Source organism: Molothrus ater, chromosome 18, assembly GCF_012460135.2.
Source record: "Molothrus ater isolate BHLD 08-10-18 breed brown headed cowbird chromosome 18, BPBGC_Mater_1.1, whole genome shotgun sequence".
Taxonomy (NCBI): Eukaryota; Metazoa; Chordata; class Aves; order Passeriformes; family Icteridae; genus Molothrus; species Molothrus ater.
The window spans coordinates 574,209-588,877 of NC_050495.2; the positions used below are offsets into that span (position 1 = coordinate 574,209).

General features: G+C 50.8%; 1 protein-coding gene across 6 annotated transcripts in view; it reads left to right on the top strand.

The window, feature by feature from the left end:
- The first annotated feature begins 422 nt into the window (after positions 1-422).
- The window catches only part of RIMBP2 (RIMS binding protein 2), a 49,522-nt gene continuing 35,275 nt past the window's right edge, over positions 423-14,669 (top strand). For 5 of the 6 annotated variants that reach the window (XR_008508704.1, XM_054516817.1, XM_054516818.1 and 2 more), the window contains exons 1-5: positions 984-1,014; positions 1,293-1,415; positions 4,177-4,281; positions 9,043-9,093; positions 12,258-12,471. Coding sequence is in view for 5 of the 6 variants with exons in the window: in XM_054516817.1 (XP_054372792.1) it covers positions 4,180-4,281; positions 9,043-9,093; positions 12,258-12,471 (367 nt within the window). In the remaining variant the exon portion in view is untranslated. Of the gene's footprint in view, positions 506-983; positions 1,015-1,292; positions 1,416-4,176; positions 4,282-9,042; positions 9,094-12,257; positions 12,472-14,669 lie in introns of those variants that run through there. The other variant, XM_054516821.1, reaches the window with a different exon arrangement.

Genomic DNA, 14,669 nt, shown 5'->3' on the forward strand with positions numbered 1-14,669 from the left:
CCCTGGAACCCACACTGCTGGGATTCCTGCCTGACAGGAATTATGACCTGGATCACCTCCAGAAGACACAGCCCAGGGAGGGAACTTGGCTGCAGTTTCAAGACTTTGCCTCAGTTTCTGGCTTTTGCCACCTGTTATTGCTCCAGAACCTTTGAGTCACTCATTCTTTGTCCTTTAATGCTTTTTTTCTGAGCAAGCAATACAAATATTTCAAGTTGACATTTATCTGTCACCTCCAAACACACTGAGGATACACAAATACATCCTCTCCTTACTGCAGGGGTTTCAAGTGGGAATCCTGGGGCTGTGACAGGAGGGTGTGACACGAGGGTGTGACACGAGGGTGTGACAGGAGGGTGTGACACGGAGCTGAGGTGACACGGAGCTGAGGTGACACGCTTTGTTTCTGTTCCAGGAGCAGGAGCTGAAGGATGCTGGGCGGGAGGAGAACTGCCTGAGCCTGCAGCATGCCAGCGTGTGCCCCCGGGCGCTGCAGCACGGCCAGGTAACACACAGCTGTGCCCAGCTGTGCCCAGGTGTGCCCCCGGGCACTGCAGCACGGCCAGGTAACACACAGCTGTGCCCAGCTGTGCCCCTGAGCACTGCAGCACGGCCAGGTAACACACAGCTGTGCCCAGGTGTGCCCCCGGGCGCTGCAGCACGGCCAGGTAACACACAGCTGTGCCCAGGTGTGCCCCTGAGCACTGCAGCACAGCCAGGTAACACACAGGTGTGCCCAGGTGTGCCCCCGGGCGCTGCAGCATGACCAGGTAACACACAGCTGTGCCCAGCTGTGCCCAGCTGTGCCCCTGAGCACTGCAGCACGGCCAGGTAACACACAGCTGTGCCCAGGTGTGCCCAGGTGTGCCCCTGAGCACTGCAGCACGGCCAGGTAACACACAGCTGTGCCCAGCTGTGCCCAGGTGTGCCCCTGAGCACTGCAGCACGGCCAGGTAACACACAGCTGTGCCCAGCTGTGCCCAGGTGTGCCCCCGGGCGCTGCAGCACGGCCAGGTAACACACAGCTGTGCCCAGCTGTGCCCAGGTGTGCCCCCGGGCGCTGCAGCACGGCCCAGGTGTGCCCAGGTGTGCCCCTGCAGTTTGGCCATGACCTGTTTGTGTTTGCAATAATTCCCTACAGTTTGGCCATGGCCTGTTTGTGTTTGCAGTAATTCCCTGCAGCTTGGCCATGGCCTGTTTGTGTTTGCAGTAATTCCCTGCAGCTTGGCCATGGCCTGTTTGTGTTTGCAATAATTCCCTGCAGCTTGGCCATGGCCTGTTTGTTTTCCCAGGTACAATCAGACTATGACCACCTTTGGGAAACCCTGCTCAGAGTGACCAAAGGACGAGATTTGGCTGTGGGGGGAGAACACCAGCTCCAAGCCAAGCTGGAGAACCTAGAGCAGGTCCTAAAGGTGGGTGTAACCCCAAATCCCATCAGTGCATCCTTCCCCTGCTCCCCATGGTCCCTGGTGCTCAGCACTGCACACCCAGCACTGGATGCCCCTCTCAGTTTGGGTCGGGGTGGGAAATGAGGATCCCAGGCACTGGCAGGGTCTCAGACAGCACAGGGGCACCCAGAGCCCTTTATCTGCCATTTATCAGCACTTGCATCAACACTGCACCGCAGTTACTTCAGTCAAAATGAGCAAGGGAGGATGAGAGCATGAAAACCTGCCCAGATGTTTCACTCCAGAGAGCTGTGTCTGCCACTCCAGCTGGCTGCAAACATTCCTGTGGCCTCTGCATTCTGCACCTCTTCAGGAGCTCTCCTTTGCTGAGGGGGAATCCTCTGGTGGGTGCAGAGATCCTGGCTGCTCGTGGCCAGAGCTCAGAGCTGTTCTCCCTGAGCAGAGCCCCAGGGAGCTGCAGAGCCCCAGGGAGCTGCAGAGCCCCAGAGCTCCCTTGAGCCCTGAGCCATGCCCAGAGGTGCAGCCCCTGGTGTTTCAGGAGTGTCATCAGGAATCAGTGCTCAGCAGAAATGTTCTGTGGTAGCTTGTGTGAAACAGCGAGAGCTCAGCAGTGCCAAAATACGCTGTACCAATCTGAGACTGATCTCGATGGAGTGAAATGCGAGTTTCTTCCTGATAATTTAAATAATGAGGAAGAACCGTTGGTAAAATGGGTGATGTTCATTCGGGTGAGATGAGAATCAGAGCCAAGAGTTCTCCTTGGTTGGTATAAACCACTGAGAGCAGACATTCCCTGTGACCTTCTGCACAGTATGCAGTGCAGAAATGGCCACAGGCAAACATCAAATCCTCCCAAAACTCCCAGGAAACAAACCATGGCTGAGGGTGCAAACTTACAACGTGGGAAATGTTGTTGTTGTTTATAATCAAACAAAAGGTGAATAAATCCCAAGCAGAGGCCAAATTCTGCTTCTTTTGCAGACACGTGCAGGCTGAGGGTTCAGCCCCCTGGCTGTGGGCAGTGTGCAGGGAACAGCAGCTCACTGCAGCCTAGAAATGAGCTTGATACAGCTCTCTCCTGCAGACAATAAGAGATATTTTGGGCTGTTCTCTGCCATTTTCTCCATGCATTTGTTTTCCCAAGTGCTGATTTCTCACAGGTTTGTGTGCAATAACTCAGTGCTGCAGATAAGGCATTGTGCCTCTGCTCAGACACTATTGTGGGAATAGTATGTAATTTGGAAAATAAAAATCTTTAATACCAGGTTCACCAGGGAGGAGATCAGAATCTAGAAAGAGATCTTTCTTAACTCCCATTTAATATGAGGCTGTTTGAAAGCTACAGGGACGCTGGGGAGTAATATGAACCTGTAATGAGAAAGATTTCTATCTGCAGAGGGTGTCCTGGCACTGTGCAGCCTGTGCTGCCCCCAGGAGCCTTGCCCACATTGCTGAGAGTCATTAGCATCCAACACCCCCCACAACTTCTGGGAGTTTGGGCTGCTGGGAAGGAGGAAAGTTTGACAAGAAAGTCTCACAGATATGGGTGCTTATAGGGATGGAAGCACGTTTTGATAGAGAAGAAAAGAATTGCTGAGCCAGTCTCACTGGATAACCAAGGAGGCAAAGGGTGTGTGGGTTAGAAGGGGTTTTTATGGCTTAGAGCAAAGGATAAACCCACCCCAAACAAGAAGATGTTTTTACCAAGCAGGAAGAGAGCACAGGCAAACAAGGCAGCAAAGCTGCAAGTAGAAAAAAGGTCTCAGAATTTTCCACTGCAAGAAAACTGAAAAACAACTTCTAGCTCAAACAGTAATGTACTGACTGTTAGTGATTGGAGAACAGTAACATGAATATAGTATTTATGATAGGCTATAGATAACAGTTAAGGTATAGATTGGTTCTACTGTATGAAGATGCTCAGCAAAGAAAAGTCTAGAATGCATTGTAACCAAAAGTAAAATATATCATGCAACGTAACCAAAAGTAAAATATATCATGCAATGTAACCAAAACCAAAGGGTGTCCAGGCCTGGCTGCAGCTGGAGCTGACAGCTGTGGGCACAGCTCTGTCACCCACAGCCCTGGACTGCTGGAATGTCTTGGATACAATAAACTGCATTTGGAGAGCTGCCTGGAGCCCCACATCCCTCATTTTGGCTCTTACAGTGTGGTCCCTTTTGCCCAAGCCCACCTGGTCAGCTCTGTTCTGTCTCACTTTCTGCAGACCAGAGGCAGAGATCAGCCAAGCTGCTCCTTTGGGTCAGCATTGGCAAAGCAGGCACAGCAGCATAAGGGGATAAGCAGATAAAGGGGAAATGGGGAGGGAATGTTGGTCCAGGCTCCAGTTTGTCAGCACAATGCTCCCTAAAATGTGTGCCTGCTGGGTGGGATGGCTCCTGCTCACTGGGTACCTTGGCAGGGGCACAGCCTGGGTCCTGCTCACCTGGGCACCCGTGTCAGTGTCACTGCCTGGGTCCTGGCAGTGTCAGAGCATGGCAGCGTCATGGATTTGGGTCCTGGCAGGGCTGATGTCCACGTGCCTGAGTTCCCTGACCAAACCCCAGCCCCTCCAGGTTTCCTGCTGCCTCTCAGGTGCCAGGCAGGTGTGTGTGGGCAGCAGTGCACCCCTGGCCTGGCAGCCCGTGTGGCTGCAGCTGGGGCTGTCCCCTCTGGGCTGTCCCCGAGGGCTGTTCCTGTGGGCTGTCCCCAAGGGCTGTCCCTGGGGACTGTCCCCTCCTCCTCCTCCTCCTCCTCCTCACAGCACATGCGAGAGGCTGCGGAGCGGCGGCAACAGCTGGAGCTGGAGCATGAGCAAGCACTGGCTGTCCTCAACGCCAAACAGCAGGAGATTGAGCTGCTGCAGAAGGTACAGGGATGGGATGGGATGGGATAGGGATGGGATGGGATGGGATGGGATGGGATGGGATGGGATGGGATGGGATGGGATGGGACAAGGATGGGACTGGGACAGGACAGGCTGGAGATTGAGCTGCTGCAGAAGGTACAGGGATGGGATGGGATGGGACTGGGGCAGGGATGGGACAGGGACGGGGATGGGGACAGGCAGGAGATTGAGCTGCTGCAGAAGGTACGGGGATGGGATGGGATGGGATGGGATGGGATGGGATGGGATGGGATGGGATGGGATGGGATGGGATGGGATGGGATGGGATGGGACAAGGATGGGACTGGGACAGGACAGGCTGGAGATTGAGCTGCTGCAGAAGGTACCAGGATGGGACAGGGATGGGACAGGGGCAGGGGTGGAACAGGGACAGGTGGGAATGGAGCTCCTGCAGAAGGTACCTGGGGATGGGACTGGGACAGGCAGGTGGGAGCAGGAGCTGCAGGGACAGGGGTCCCTGGTGGGATCCCCTGCACTGAAGGCACTCCCAGGCAGCTGCTCCCTGCCCTGGGGTGTTCCAGGCCCTGGAACAAGAGGGTGCCCTGTGCTCCTGGGCTGCTCCTGGAGCCCACTGGGGCTGAGCTTTTCTGTTCCCACGGGGACAGCAGTGGCACGATCCCATGGGCTTCCTTTGCATTTCCATTGCTCCCCTCCGTGTTTGGCTTGGTAGCACTTGTGCATTCCTTAACAGTCACAAAGGAGCCCAGTTCTCATCTCCTGACACTCCCAACCCGAGGTCTGTGCCGTTTCCAGTGTGCTGGTGGTGCTCTCACTGACACATCCATGGTCGGTGGGATTTCTTTGGCCTCCTCCCCCAGACATGCAATTCTTGCTGCCTTTCCCCAGTAAATCAGGAAAAAGGAAGTCTTGTCAAGGTCCTGGCACATCACAGTTATTTTCCTTTTCAAGAATGTGTCACGTTTGTGTGGCAGGGGTTTGGTGTGCAGCCAGCACCAGCCCTGCTCAGAAAGTGAACAGTTCCTTAAACACCTCACTTCAAGGGCATTCTCTAATTCACAAATCACTTCAAGACTTCTTTTTTTCACACTGCAATTTCTCAGTATTCATTATAATACAAAAACCATGATGCTGATTTTCAGTTTTGCCAAAGTCACTTAAAGATCCATTTGTATCAGTGCTAATGTTGATTTTTCCAATTGCTGGACTAGATTAAAACACAAATAATGCTGCTAATGATAATTTGGTAGAGAATTGGCAAGGAGGGACCTTCTCAGCAGAATAAAAGATGCATCTAACATAGATGCTTGAAATAGAACGCTGTAGTTGACCAAATGAAATCTTCCAGTTAATTTTCTTTTAGTCTTTCTCAATAAGTGTACTTAGGCACACTGCAAAATGCCATTTCTAGTTATATTCAGCTGTTATTATTAGAACTGCCTCATACATTTTGGACTTAAATTTCCTGGCAAAGGAAAGAAATCAAAGGAAGATACAGCATTTCTTGCTAATTTTTGTTACATTCTTCTAATAAATCCTGCTTTGGACTGGCAGCACAAATCTGTGTGCTCCTCTTTGAGCTGCACTGACAGGCACCAGGCACAGCCCAGGCTGAGCTGGATCTGCTGTTCCACCCAGTGCAACAAGCTCAAGATAAATATTTCAAATGAATCTGTTATCTAAGGAGCTGAAACACATCACTGCCAGCTTCAACAGGGCTGCTGCTCCCATTTCACCCAGGGCTGGCCTCCCAATGGACCCAGGATGTGCTAAATTCTTCCTTCCTTTTTGGTTTGTTTGTTTGGAGGGGTCTTTACTGTAAGAATTGTTTCCAGAGGGCACTGGGGAGTCTGGGCAGTGAGGGTGGCATTTCTCAGCACACCTGGGCACCTTTTAGAGGCTGATGAGGCACCAAACTGCACCTCAGAGCAGAGCCACTCCTGCTGCAGCCCCTGCCTCTGCTGCCACATTCTGAATGGAAATAAAACTCCATTCTGTGTTTAACACCTGCACAGGCTGATCAGATTCTCAGCCCAGAGGGAAGAACACAATGTTGTTTGTGCTGATGGGGACTCGGCCTTTCTCTTGAAGCAAACCTTAACGCAGGGCAGTGTGATGGTGAGGAGAGAGAAGTGTTGGTGCAGGCTGTGTCATCATCTACCAGAGCTCAGCTCAGCTTTATTGAATGTGTCCCGAGGGGTGCTCCAGGCCCGCTGGCACCGCTGGCACCGCTGGCACCGCTGGCACCGCTGGCACCGCTGGCACCTCGTCCCTTGTCAGCAGAGGCACTGCAGGGCAGGGCAGGGCCCCTGGGGTTGGGCTGTGCTTGGGGTTGTGGCTTTGGGCTTGAGGGTTTGGGGTTGAGGGTTTGGGGTTGTGGCTTTGGTCTGTAGTTTCAGTCTGTGGGTTTGGGTTTCTGGATTTGGGTTTGTGGTTTGATCTGTGGATTTGTGTTTGTGGGTTTGTGTTTGTGGGTTTGGGTTTGAGCGTTTAGGTTTGTGTTTGAGGGTTTGTGTTTGTGGGTTTGTGTTTGTGGGTTTGGGTTTGAGGGTTTGGGTTTCTGGATTTGAGATTGAGGATTTGGGTTTGTGTTTGTGGGTTTGTGTTTGTGGATTTGGGTTTGTGGGTTTGTGTTTCTGGGTTTGTGTTTGTGGTTTGGTGTGTGGATCTGGGTTTGTGGGTTTGTGTTTGTGGGTTTGTGGATTTGGGTTTGAGCGTTTGGGTTTGTGGATTTGGGTTTGTGGATTTGGGTTTGTGGATTTGGGTTTGTGGATTTGTGTTTGTGGGTTTGTGCTTGTGGGTTTGTGTTTGTGGTTTGGTGTGTGGATCTGGGTTTGAGCGTTTGGGTTTGTGGGTTTGTGTTTGTGGGTTTGTGTTTCTGGGTTTGTGTTTGTGGTTTGGGTTTGTGGATCTGGGTTTGTGTTTGTGGGTTTGTGTTTGTGATTTGGGTTTGTGGATCTGGGTTTGTGTTTGTGGGTTTGTGTTTGTGGGTTTGTGTTTGTGGTTTGCTGTGTGGATCTGGGTTTGTGGGTTTGTGTTTCTGGGACTGGGTCCATGGTTTGGTGGTGACTTTATGGCCTGACCCCGGTCCCCCTGAAGGGTTTGGGAGCCCTGAGCCTGCAGTTAAACAGAGCTGTGTCCATGTCCATGGAATCACACAGCCTGTGGGGTTTATCCTCCTCTCAACAGGAGGGTTTATGGCTTTTCTCTGGTGAGGAATGTGCAGAATGAATGACACTGTGGGTAACAAATCTGTGCTCATCTTGGGCCAGCTTCAATGAAGGAGACAGGGAAAACTCAAATAGAAATAAAATTAAGATAACCCAAGTTACTGAGTGCTATTCCTCTGGTTTTAAGGTTTAGACTTTTGCCAACCAAAATTTGATAACTGAACAAAATTCCCTTTCTGCCCTTATTTATTCCCTCTTTTTGTCTTTGACCCAGTTGATTGGCCCTGAAGTGTTGCTCTCCTCTTTAAACAGCCTGGCTGGTGGTTGCCTTTTTTTGTGAGCTGCTTACTCTGGTGAAAAATCTGTTGCTCCATTGAAAGAATGAGTTTCATTTTTGTGCTGCCCTCTCCCAGCTGCCCTGGGAGGGTTGAGCCCTGCAGTGTGCACAGCAAATCTGCATTCCACCTGGGCTCACTCTGCATTCCAGCTGGGCTCAAGCTGCATTTCAGCTGGGCTCAAGCTGCATTTCAGCTGGGCTCACTCTGCATTCCAGCTGGGCTCACTCTGCATTTCAGCTGGGCTCACTCTGCATTTCAGCTGGGCTCACTCTGCATTTCAGCTGGGCTCAAGCTGCATTTCAGCTGGGCTCAAGCTGCATTTCAGCTGGGCTCAAGCTGCATTTCAGCTGGGCTCACTCTGCATTCCAGCTGGGCTCAAGCTGCATTTCAGCTGGGCTCAAGCTGCATTTCAGCTGGGCTCAAGCTGCATTTCAGCTGGGCTCACTCTGCATTCCAGCTGGGCTCAAGCTGCATTTCAGCTGGGCTCACTCTGCATTTCAGCTGGGCTCAAGCTGCATTTCAGCTGGGCTCAAGCTGCATTTCAGCTGGGCTCAAGCTGCATTTCAGCTGGGCTCAAGCTGCATTTCAGCTGGGCTCACTCTGCATTCCAGCTGGGCTCACTCTGCATTTCAGCTGGGCTCACTCTGCATTTCAGCTGGGCTCAAGCTGCATTTCAGCTGGGCTCACTCTGCATTCCAGCTGGGCTCAAGCTGCATTTCAGCTGGGCTCAAGCTGCATTTCAGCTGGGCTCAAGCTGCATTCCAGCTGGGCTCACTCTGCATTCCAGCTGGGCTCACTCTGCATTTCAGCTGGGCTCACTCTGCATTTCAGCTGGGCTCACTCTGCATTTCAGCTGGGCTCACTCTGCATTTCAGCTGGGCTCAAGCTGCATTTCAGCTGGACTTGGGGGGCTCAGGGAGGGCTGGGAGTGGATGTGGCAGCCTGGGGAGCGTCTGGTGCTGCTCCAGCACTGCAGATCCCCTGCCCTGAGAGCCAGGCCCCCACAATGAACACCCTGGGAGCCTGGAGAGCATGTGGTGCTGCTCCAGCACATCCCCTGCCCTGAGAGCCAGGCCCCCACAATGAACACCTGGGAGCCCGGCAGTGCCCAGCAGAGCTGGCCCTGCTGCTGGCAGCTGGCTCAGGCTGAGCTGCTGCTGCTGCTGTGCTCACAGCAGAGTGTGTGGCGTGACTCATTCATTCTCCCTCTTCCTCCCTTTCCCTCTCTTGTCCTGTTTCCTCTCCCACAACCCCAGGCTCAGGTTGAAGCTAAGAAGGAACATGAAGGAGCAGTTCAGTTGCTAGAGGTAAGATCCCCTGGGCTCCCTTCTGAACGGGGTGATTTACAGAATCATCACTTGTGAGCATTTCAAGGAATATGTAGGCAAAGAGGGGTTTTTTTTTTTTCCTCTTCTGCTATAATTGCATCCTTATAATGATAAGATTTATAATTCAGTTAGGAGAGCATTAGGCTGAGCTGTTGGAAGTGATGTATGTTTCTCTTTTGGTACCATTTTTTGTAAAATACTATTAAAGGGAGTGATTAATGATGAGAACTTTGATTTATTAGGCTGGAAATACAGCAGCAAATACCAATCAGTTACCTAGGGTTCCTAATTAAATACTGTCTAATAAACATAAAGCAACGTGTCAAAGAAGCAGAAACTGTGAACCTAATGAAAGAACTGAGGTACTTCAGAAACCTTCAAAGGGTGTGCTGGAAAGAAAACACTTCATTTTCTGCCTGAGGAAAGGGCATTGCATGGTTCCAAGTGTTAATGTACATATCCTAAAGAACGTGCAAAATATGATAGATAATAGCACGTGCATTGGCAATATTTCATTTAGAAATTTTATCTAAAGCAATTTCCAGTCTTTTTACCTTCCTACAGAATTTCTGTATGTACTTGCTGGCTGTGCCTCAGTGAAAGGTGGATTATTCCTGGTGCATTGATCAACTTTAAAAAAATAAATTAAAGCAATTGTTCATTATTATCTATAAAAGTTAATATTCCCACAGGGTGTGTTTTACTCGTAGGCTTTCATTAGCATCATTTAGATTCAGTTTGTTTTGGCTCCCAGACTATAAGCTGAAGTTTTTATTTAATGCCTGGTGCAAAGTGTTTGATACAGGAAAGCAGAAACAAGAAAGCAGGAGATTATTTAACCCCTCAAGCTGAGCACAGTTCTGATTTAGCTGATTTGTCTGCAACCTCTGATTTGCATAACCCCAACCAGATTTCCAAAGCTTTTGCTTTTTATTGCCACCAGCACGTTATTTGTTAGCATTTTATTTTGTGTGCCTGTTGCAGTTTCAGATCATTTTGTTTTGTGTGCCTGTTGCAGTGTCAGATCATTTTGTTTTGTGTGCCTGTTGCAGTTTCAGATCATTTTATTTTGTGTGCCTGTTGCAGTTTCAGATCATTTTATTTTGTGTGCCTGTTGCAGTGTCAGATCATTTTATTTTGTGTGCCTGTTGCAGTTTCAGATCAGCGCAGTGTTGATTTCTGGAGTGCTGTTTGTGTTGATGCATGTTTTTACACGTGTAGCTGTTCTGAGAGACTGCTTTGAAATAGAAAGAAATTGCCCAGAACTGTTTTTATTTCTTTGCTTATTTCTCATCTCTTTGTTCCCTGTGTCTTGTTTGGGATTCATTGCTTTGCCCTCACCCAGAACACCCTGGACAGCATGCAGGTATTTCAGGGCACCGATTCTCCTTTCCCTGTCCTGAACCCTGCACTTCTCCCTTGGATGGGAACCAGAGCCCTGCCTGGCCCTGCATGGACGTGTGCTGGAACCACTGCTATGCAAGCATGCTTTGCATTATTGCCTGGCTCCAGATCATCCAAATCAGGGCCCTTTTTGTGCAAGGAATGGACCTGGGCGTGCTTTGGCCAGAGCTCATCCTGGTTTGCAGGCAGTTCCTCACCAGCAGGAAGGGTTTGGTGCTTTCCTCAAGGCTGTGACCTTGTGCATTTTGTCTGAATTCAGATTGTTCTTTGCTAATGCAGGGACTGTTTTGGGTGATATTTGCTTCCTGAGGCTGATGTGAATTCAGACTTTTCTTTGCTCAAAACCACAGTGAAAAAATGAAAGACAAAAACCCCAAGCATTTCATGTTTGTGTAAAACTCCCACAATTTGGGAGTGATCCTTGCTGTTCTTGGTTTCATAATCAATCAGATGGACACCCTGAGATTTCTTTTGCAGAAATAAATTAATTTGTGTGTTATGAACGCAAGGAAATGATATCTTTAAAATTGACTCTAACTTTAAAAAAATATTTGTTAGAAGAAAAAGAACAAACAGTGCCACCTTGTATAGTAGAACATTTGGATTTTTGGGTTCTTCTGGGTGCTGTCAGCATTTTCCTTCAGCTAGGATCTCTTTATAGGTGCTGTGTAATACAGGTTGTTTTCTTGATCTATAAAATGTTCAGGTTTTTTGCACGAACAGGGAATGTTTTTTCCTTTAGAAAGCCAAAGCTCTTAGTTCAGCTGAAGGAGTTTAATTGCTATCCAGACTTGCTTTGTTAGTACAGCTGCTGAGCTAAGCACCAGAGGGGTTTAATGCAGGAAGGTGATGTTTGCTCAGCACAGAGCACCAGCCTGGGATGGATACATTATTATAGCTTTAATTTAGCTGCTGTGTGAGTGTGCAGCTCTGGATAAAGGGGCTTCCATGCTGTAGTGGCTTCACTGCTCTTGGTGTGTTTGGAGTCAGACCTGGAGAAAGCCCCAGAGCTCCCCATGTCCTTGGTCCCTGCCTTCAGCCAGGGAGGGACCCCCAGAGCTGGGGGCTGTGTGTCCCAAAATCCCAGAGCTGGGGGGCTGTGTGTCCAAAATCCCCATCCTGGGGGGCTGTGTGTCCCAAATCCCCATCCTGGGGGGCTGTGTGTCCCAAAATCCCAGAGCTGGGGGCTGTGTGTCCCAAAATCCCAGAGCTGGGGGGCTGTGTGTCCCAAAATCCCGGAGCTGGGGGGTTGTGTGTCCCAAATCCCCATCATGGGGGGCTGTGTGTCCCAAAATCCCAGAGCTGGGGGCTGTGTGTCCCAAATCCCCATCCCAAATCCCCATCCCAAATCCCCATCCTGGGGGGCTGTGTGTCCCAAATCCCCACACTGAGGGACTCTGTATCCCAAATCCCCAACCTGGGGGGGCTGTGTGTCCCCGTGTCCCCAGTCCCCATCCTGGGGGGCTGTGTGTCCCAAAATCCCCAATCCCCATCCTGGGGGGGCTGTGTGTCCCAAAATCCCCAATCCCCATCCTGGGGGGGCTGTGTGTCCCAAAATCCCCAATCCCCATCCTGGGGGGGCTGTGTGTCCCAAAATCCCCATCCCCAATCCCTATCCTGGGGGGCTGTTCATCCCAAATCCCCATCCCCACGCTGGGGGCTGTGTGTCCCCAGTCCTGTCTCTCCCTGGCCGTGTCCCAGTTCTGCCCAGCCTGTCTGAGCCGTGCCTGCTGTCCCAGGCCAAGGTGCGGGAGCTGGAGCAGAAATGCCGGACGCAGAGCGAGCAGTTTAAGCTGCTGTCGCGGGAGCTGGAGCGGTTCCGGCAGCAGGCGGGCACCATCGAGCTCCTGGGCACCTCCTCCTCCTCCTCCTCCTCCTCGCTGGCCCCCCCGGGGCCCCCCGGGAAATCCCTGGCCCAGCTGATGAACGGCATCGCCACCTCCATTGGCAAAGGTAAGGAGCAGGGCGGGGGGCCTGGGATGGACGGACAGACAGACAGACAGAGGCCTGGGACGGACGGACAGACAGACAGAGGCCTGGGACAGACAGACACAGAGCCCTGGGATGGACAGACATACAGACAGACAGAGCCCTGGGACGGACGGACAGACAGACAGAGGCCTGGGACGGACAGACAGACAGACAGAGCCCTGGGACGGACGGACAGACAGACAGAGCCCTGGGACGGACGGACAGACAGACAGAGCACTGGGATGGACGGACAGACAGACAGAGAGAGGCCTGGGACGGACAGACAGACAGACAGAGCCCTGGGACAGACAGACAGACAGAGCCCTGGGACGGACGGACAGACAGACAGAGGCCTGGGACGGACAGACAGACAGAGCTCTGGGACGGACAGACAGAGCGCAGAGCCCTGGGACAGACGGACAGACAGACACACAGAGCCCTGGGACAGACAGACAGAGCACAGAGCCCCAGGACAGACGGACAGACAGAGCACAGAGCCCTGGTGACACCTTCACCTTTCAGAGTTCTCTTGGGTGACACCTTCACCTTTCCCAGCGTCTCTGCCTCCACTGAGCCTGTTCCAGTCTCAGCTGGGCGCTGCTGTTGATGCCTGCACTTTGAGCTCTCACATTTCCAGATTCTGCACTGCCTTGGTTTAGAACTCTGAACTCCATACAAAGTGTCAGCAGCTCTCCTCACTGCTCAGGCACACAGAACAATCCTTTCCTCTCCTCAGTCCCTCAGAACAATCCTTTTCCTCCTCTCCTCAGGCACACAGAACAATCCTTTCCTCTCCTCAGGCACACAGAACAATCCTCTTCCAGCCCCAGAACCAAGGACAGCTTGGTTCTGTCCTTCTCCAGCCCCAAAAAGTGCAATCAGCTGGGAATGGAGGGGAGCAACCTGGGAGGGTGGGACTGCACAACCTGGAGCTGGAATTGGACAATGAACCCAGTATGGAAATGGACCAAAACTGATGAAAATGTGAAAACTCGTGAGCATTGTCCATCCTGGCTCCATCCTGGCTCCATCCTGGCTCCATCCTGGGTGTAGCCCTGGCTGGGCTCTTGCACTGCCCAAGGTGCATCCTTTGAAGGCCCTTTAATAAATCCCTGCTTTATTCCTTTATTCCTTTATCTCTGTCCAGCCTCTGCCCCAGCTCAGCCTCTCCAGACTTCACTGCGAGCAAAGTTCTCTCTAATTGTTGTTGAGTGTAGTGACAGGACACCTGTTCAGAGTTAAAATTGCCTGTTCTCCAGGTAAAAATGCACCTGTGTGCATGTCCAGGCTTTGCTGGGAGCCCTTCCCTGTCCCAGGCACGGGAGCAGCTGTGCTCTTCTGCTTCAGGAGGAGTTAATGGGAAAGAAAGCACAGAGACCCCACACGCTGCATTGGCCATTACATTAAAATACCATTTAAATAGAGCTGGGCAGAAAATGCAGTATTTTGACAGACTTGAAAATGGCTTGGGCTCAGTTTCATCTGTGCAACAGAAACGATGCACTTCTCCATAAAAATTTGAAAGTAAAACTTTCGAAAAAGCAGAAAATAGTCTGGAGAGAAATGGAGAACATAAAGCAATAAAAAAAATCATATCTGTATTGATGTTCTTAGACTTGCAGTCCCCAGCAGAGCCAGCAGTGAGTGTTTGCCCAGATCTGTGCTGAACTTTCACCAGGCCATCTCCTGTTGCCAGAGGCAACAGCTCCAGGTGCAGAGCTCTGTGAACCATCCATTATTCATAGGAAAGGGACAAAGAGCAGGCAGCAGTTACCTGAGGACACCTAAAAACAGCTTCCATGTCAATCACACGTTACATTGTGTTATTCCGTGTGAATCACTGGTTAAATGCTGTGTTACTCCATGTGAATCAATCACACGTGTGATTGTGTGTTATTCCATGTCAGTCACAGGTTAAATTGTGTGTTATTCCATGTGAATCACAGGTTAAACTGTGTGTTATTCCATGTCAGTCACAGGTTAAATTGTGTGCTATTCCATGTCAATCACAGGTTAAATTGTGTGCTATTCCATGTCAGTCACGTTATATTGTGTGTTATTCCATGTCAGTCACAGGTTAAATTGTGTGTTATTCCATGTGAATCACAGGTTAAATTGTGTGCTATTCCATGTCAGTCACAGGTTAAATTGTGTGTTATTCCATGTCAATCACACGTGTG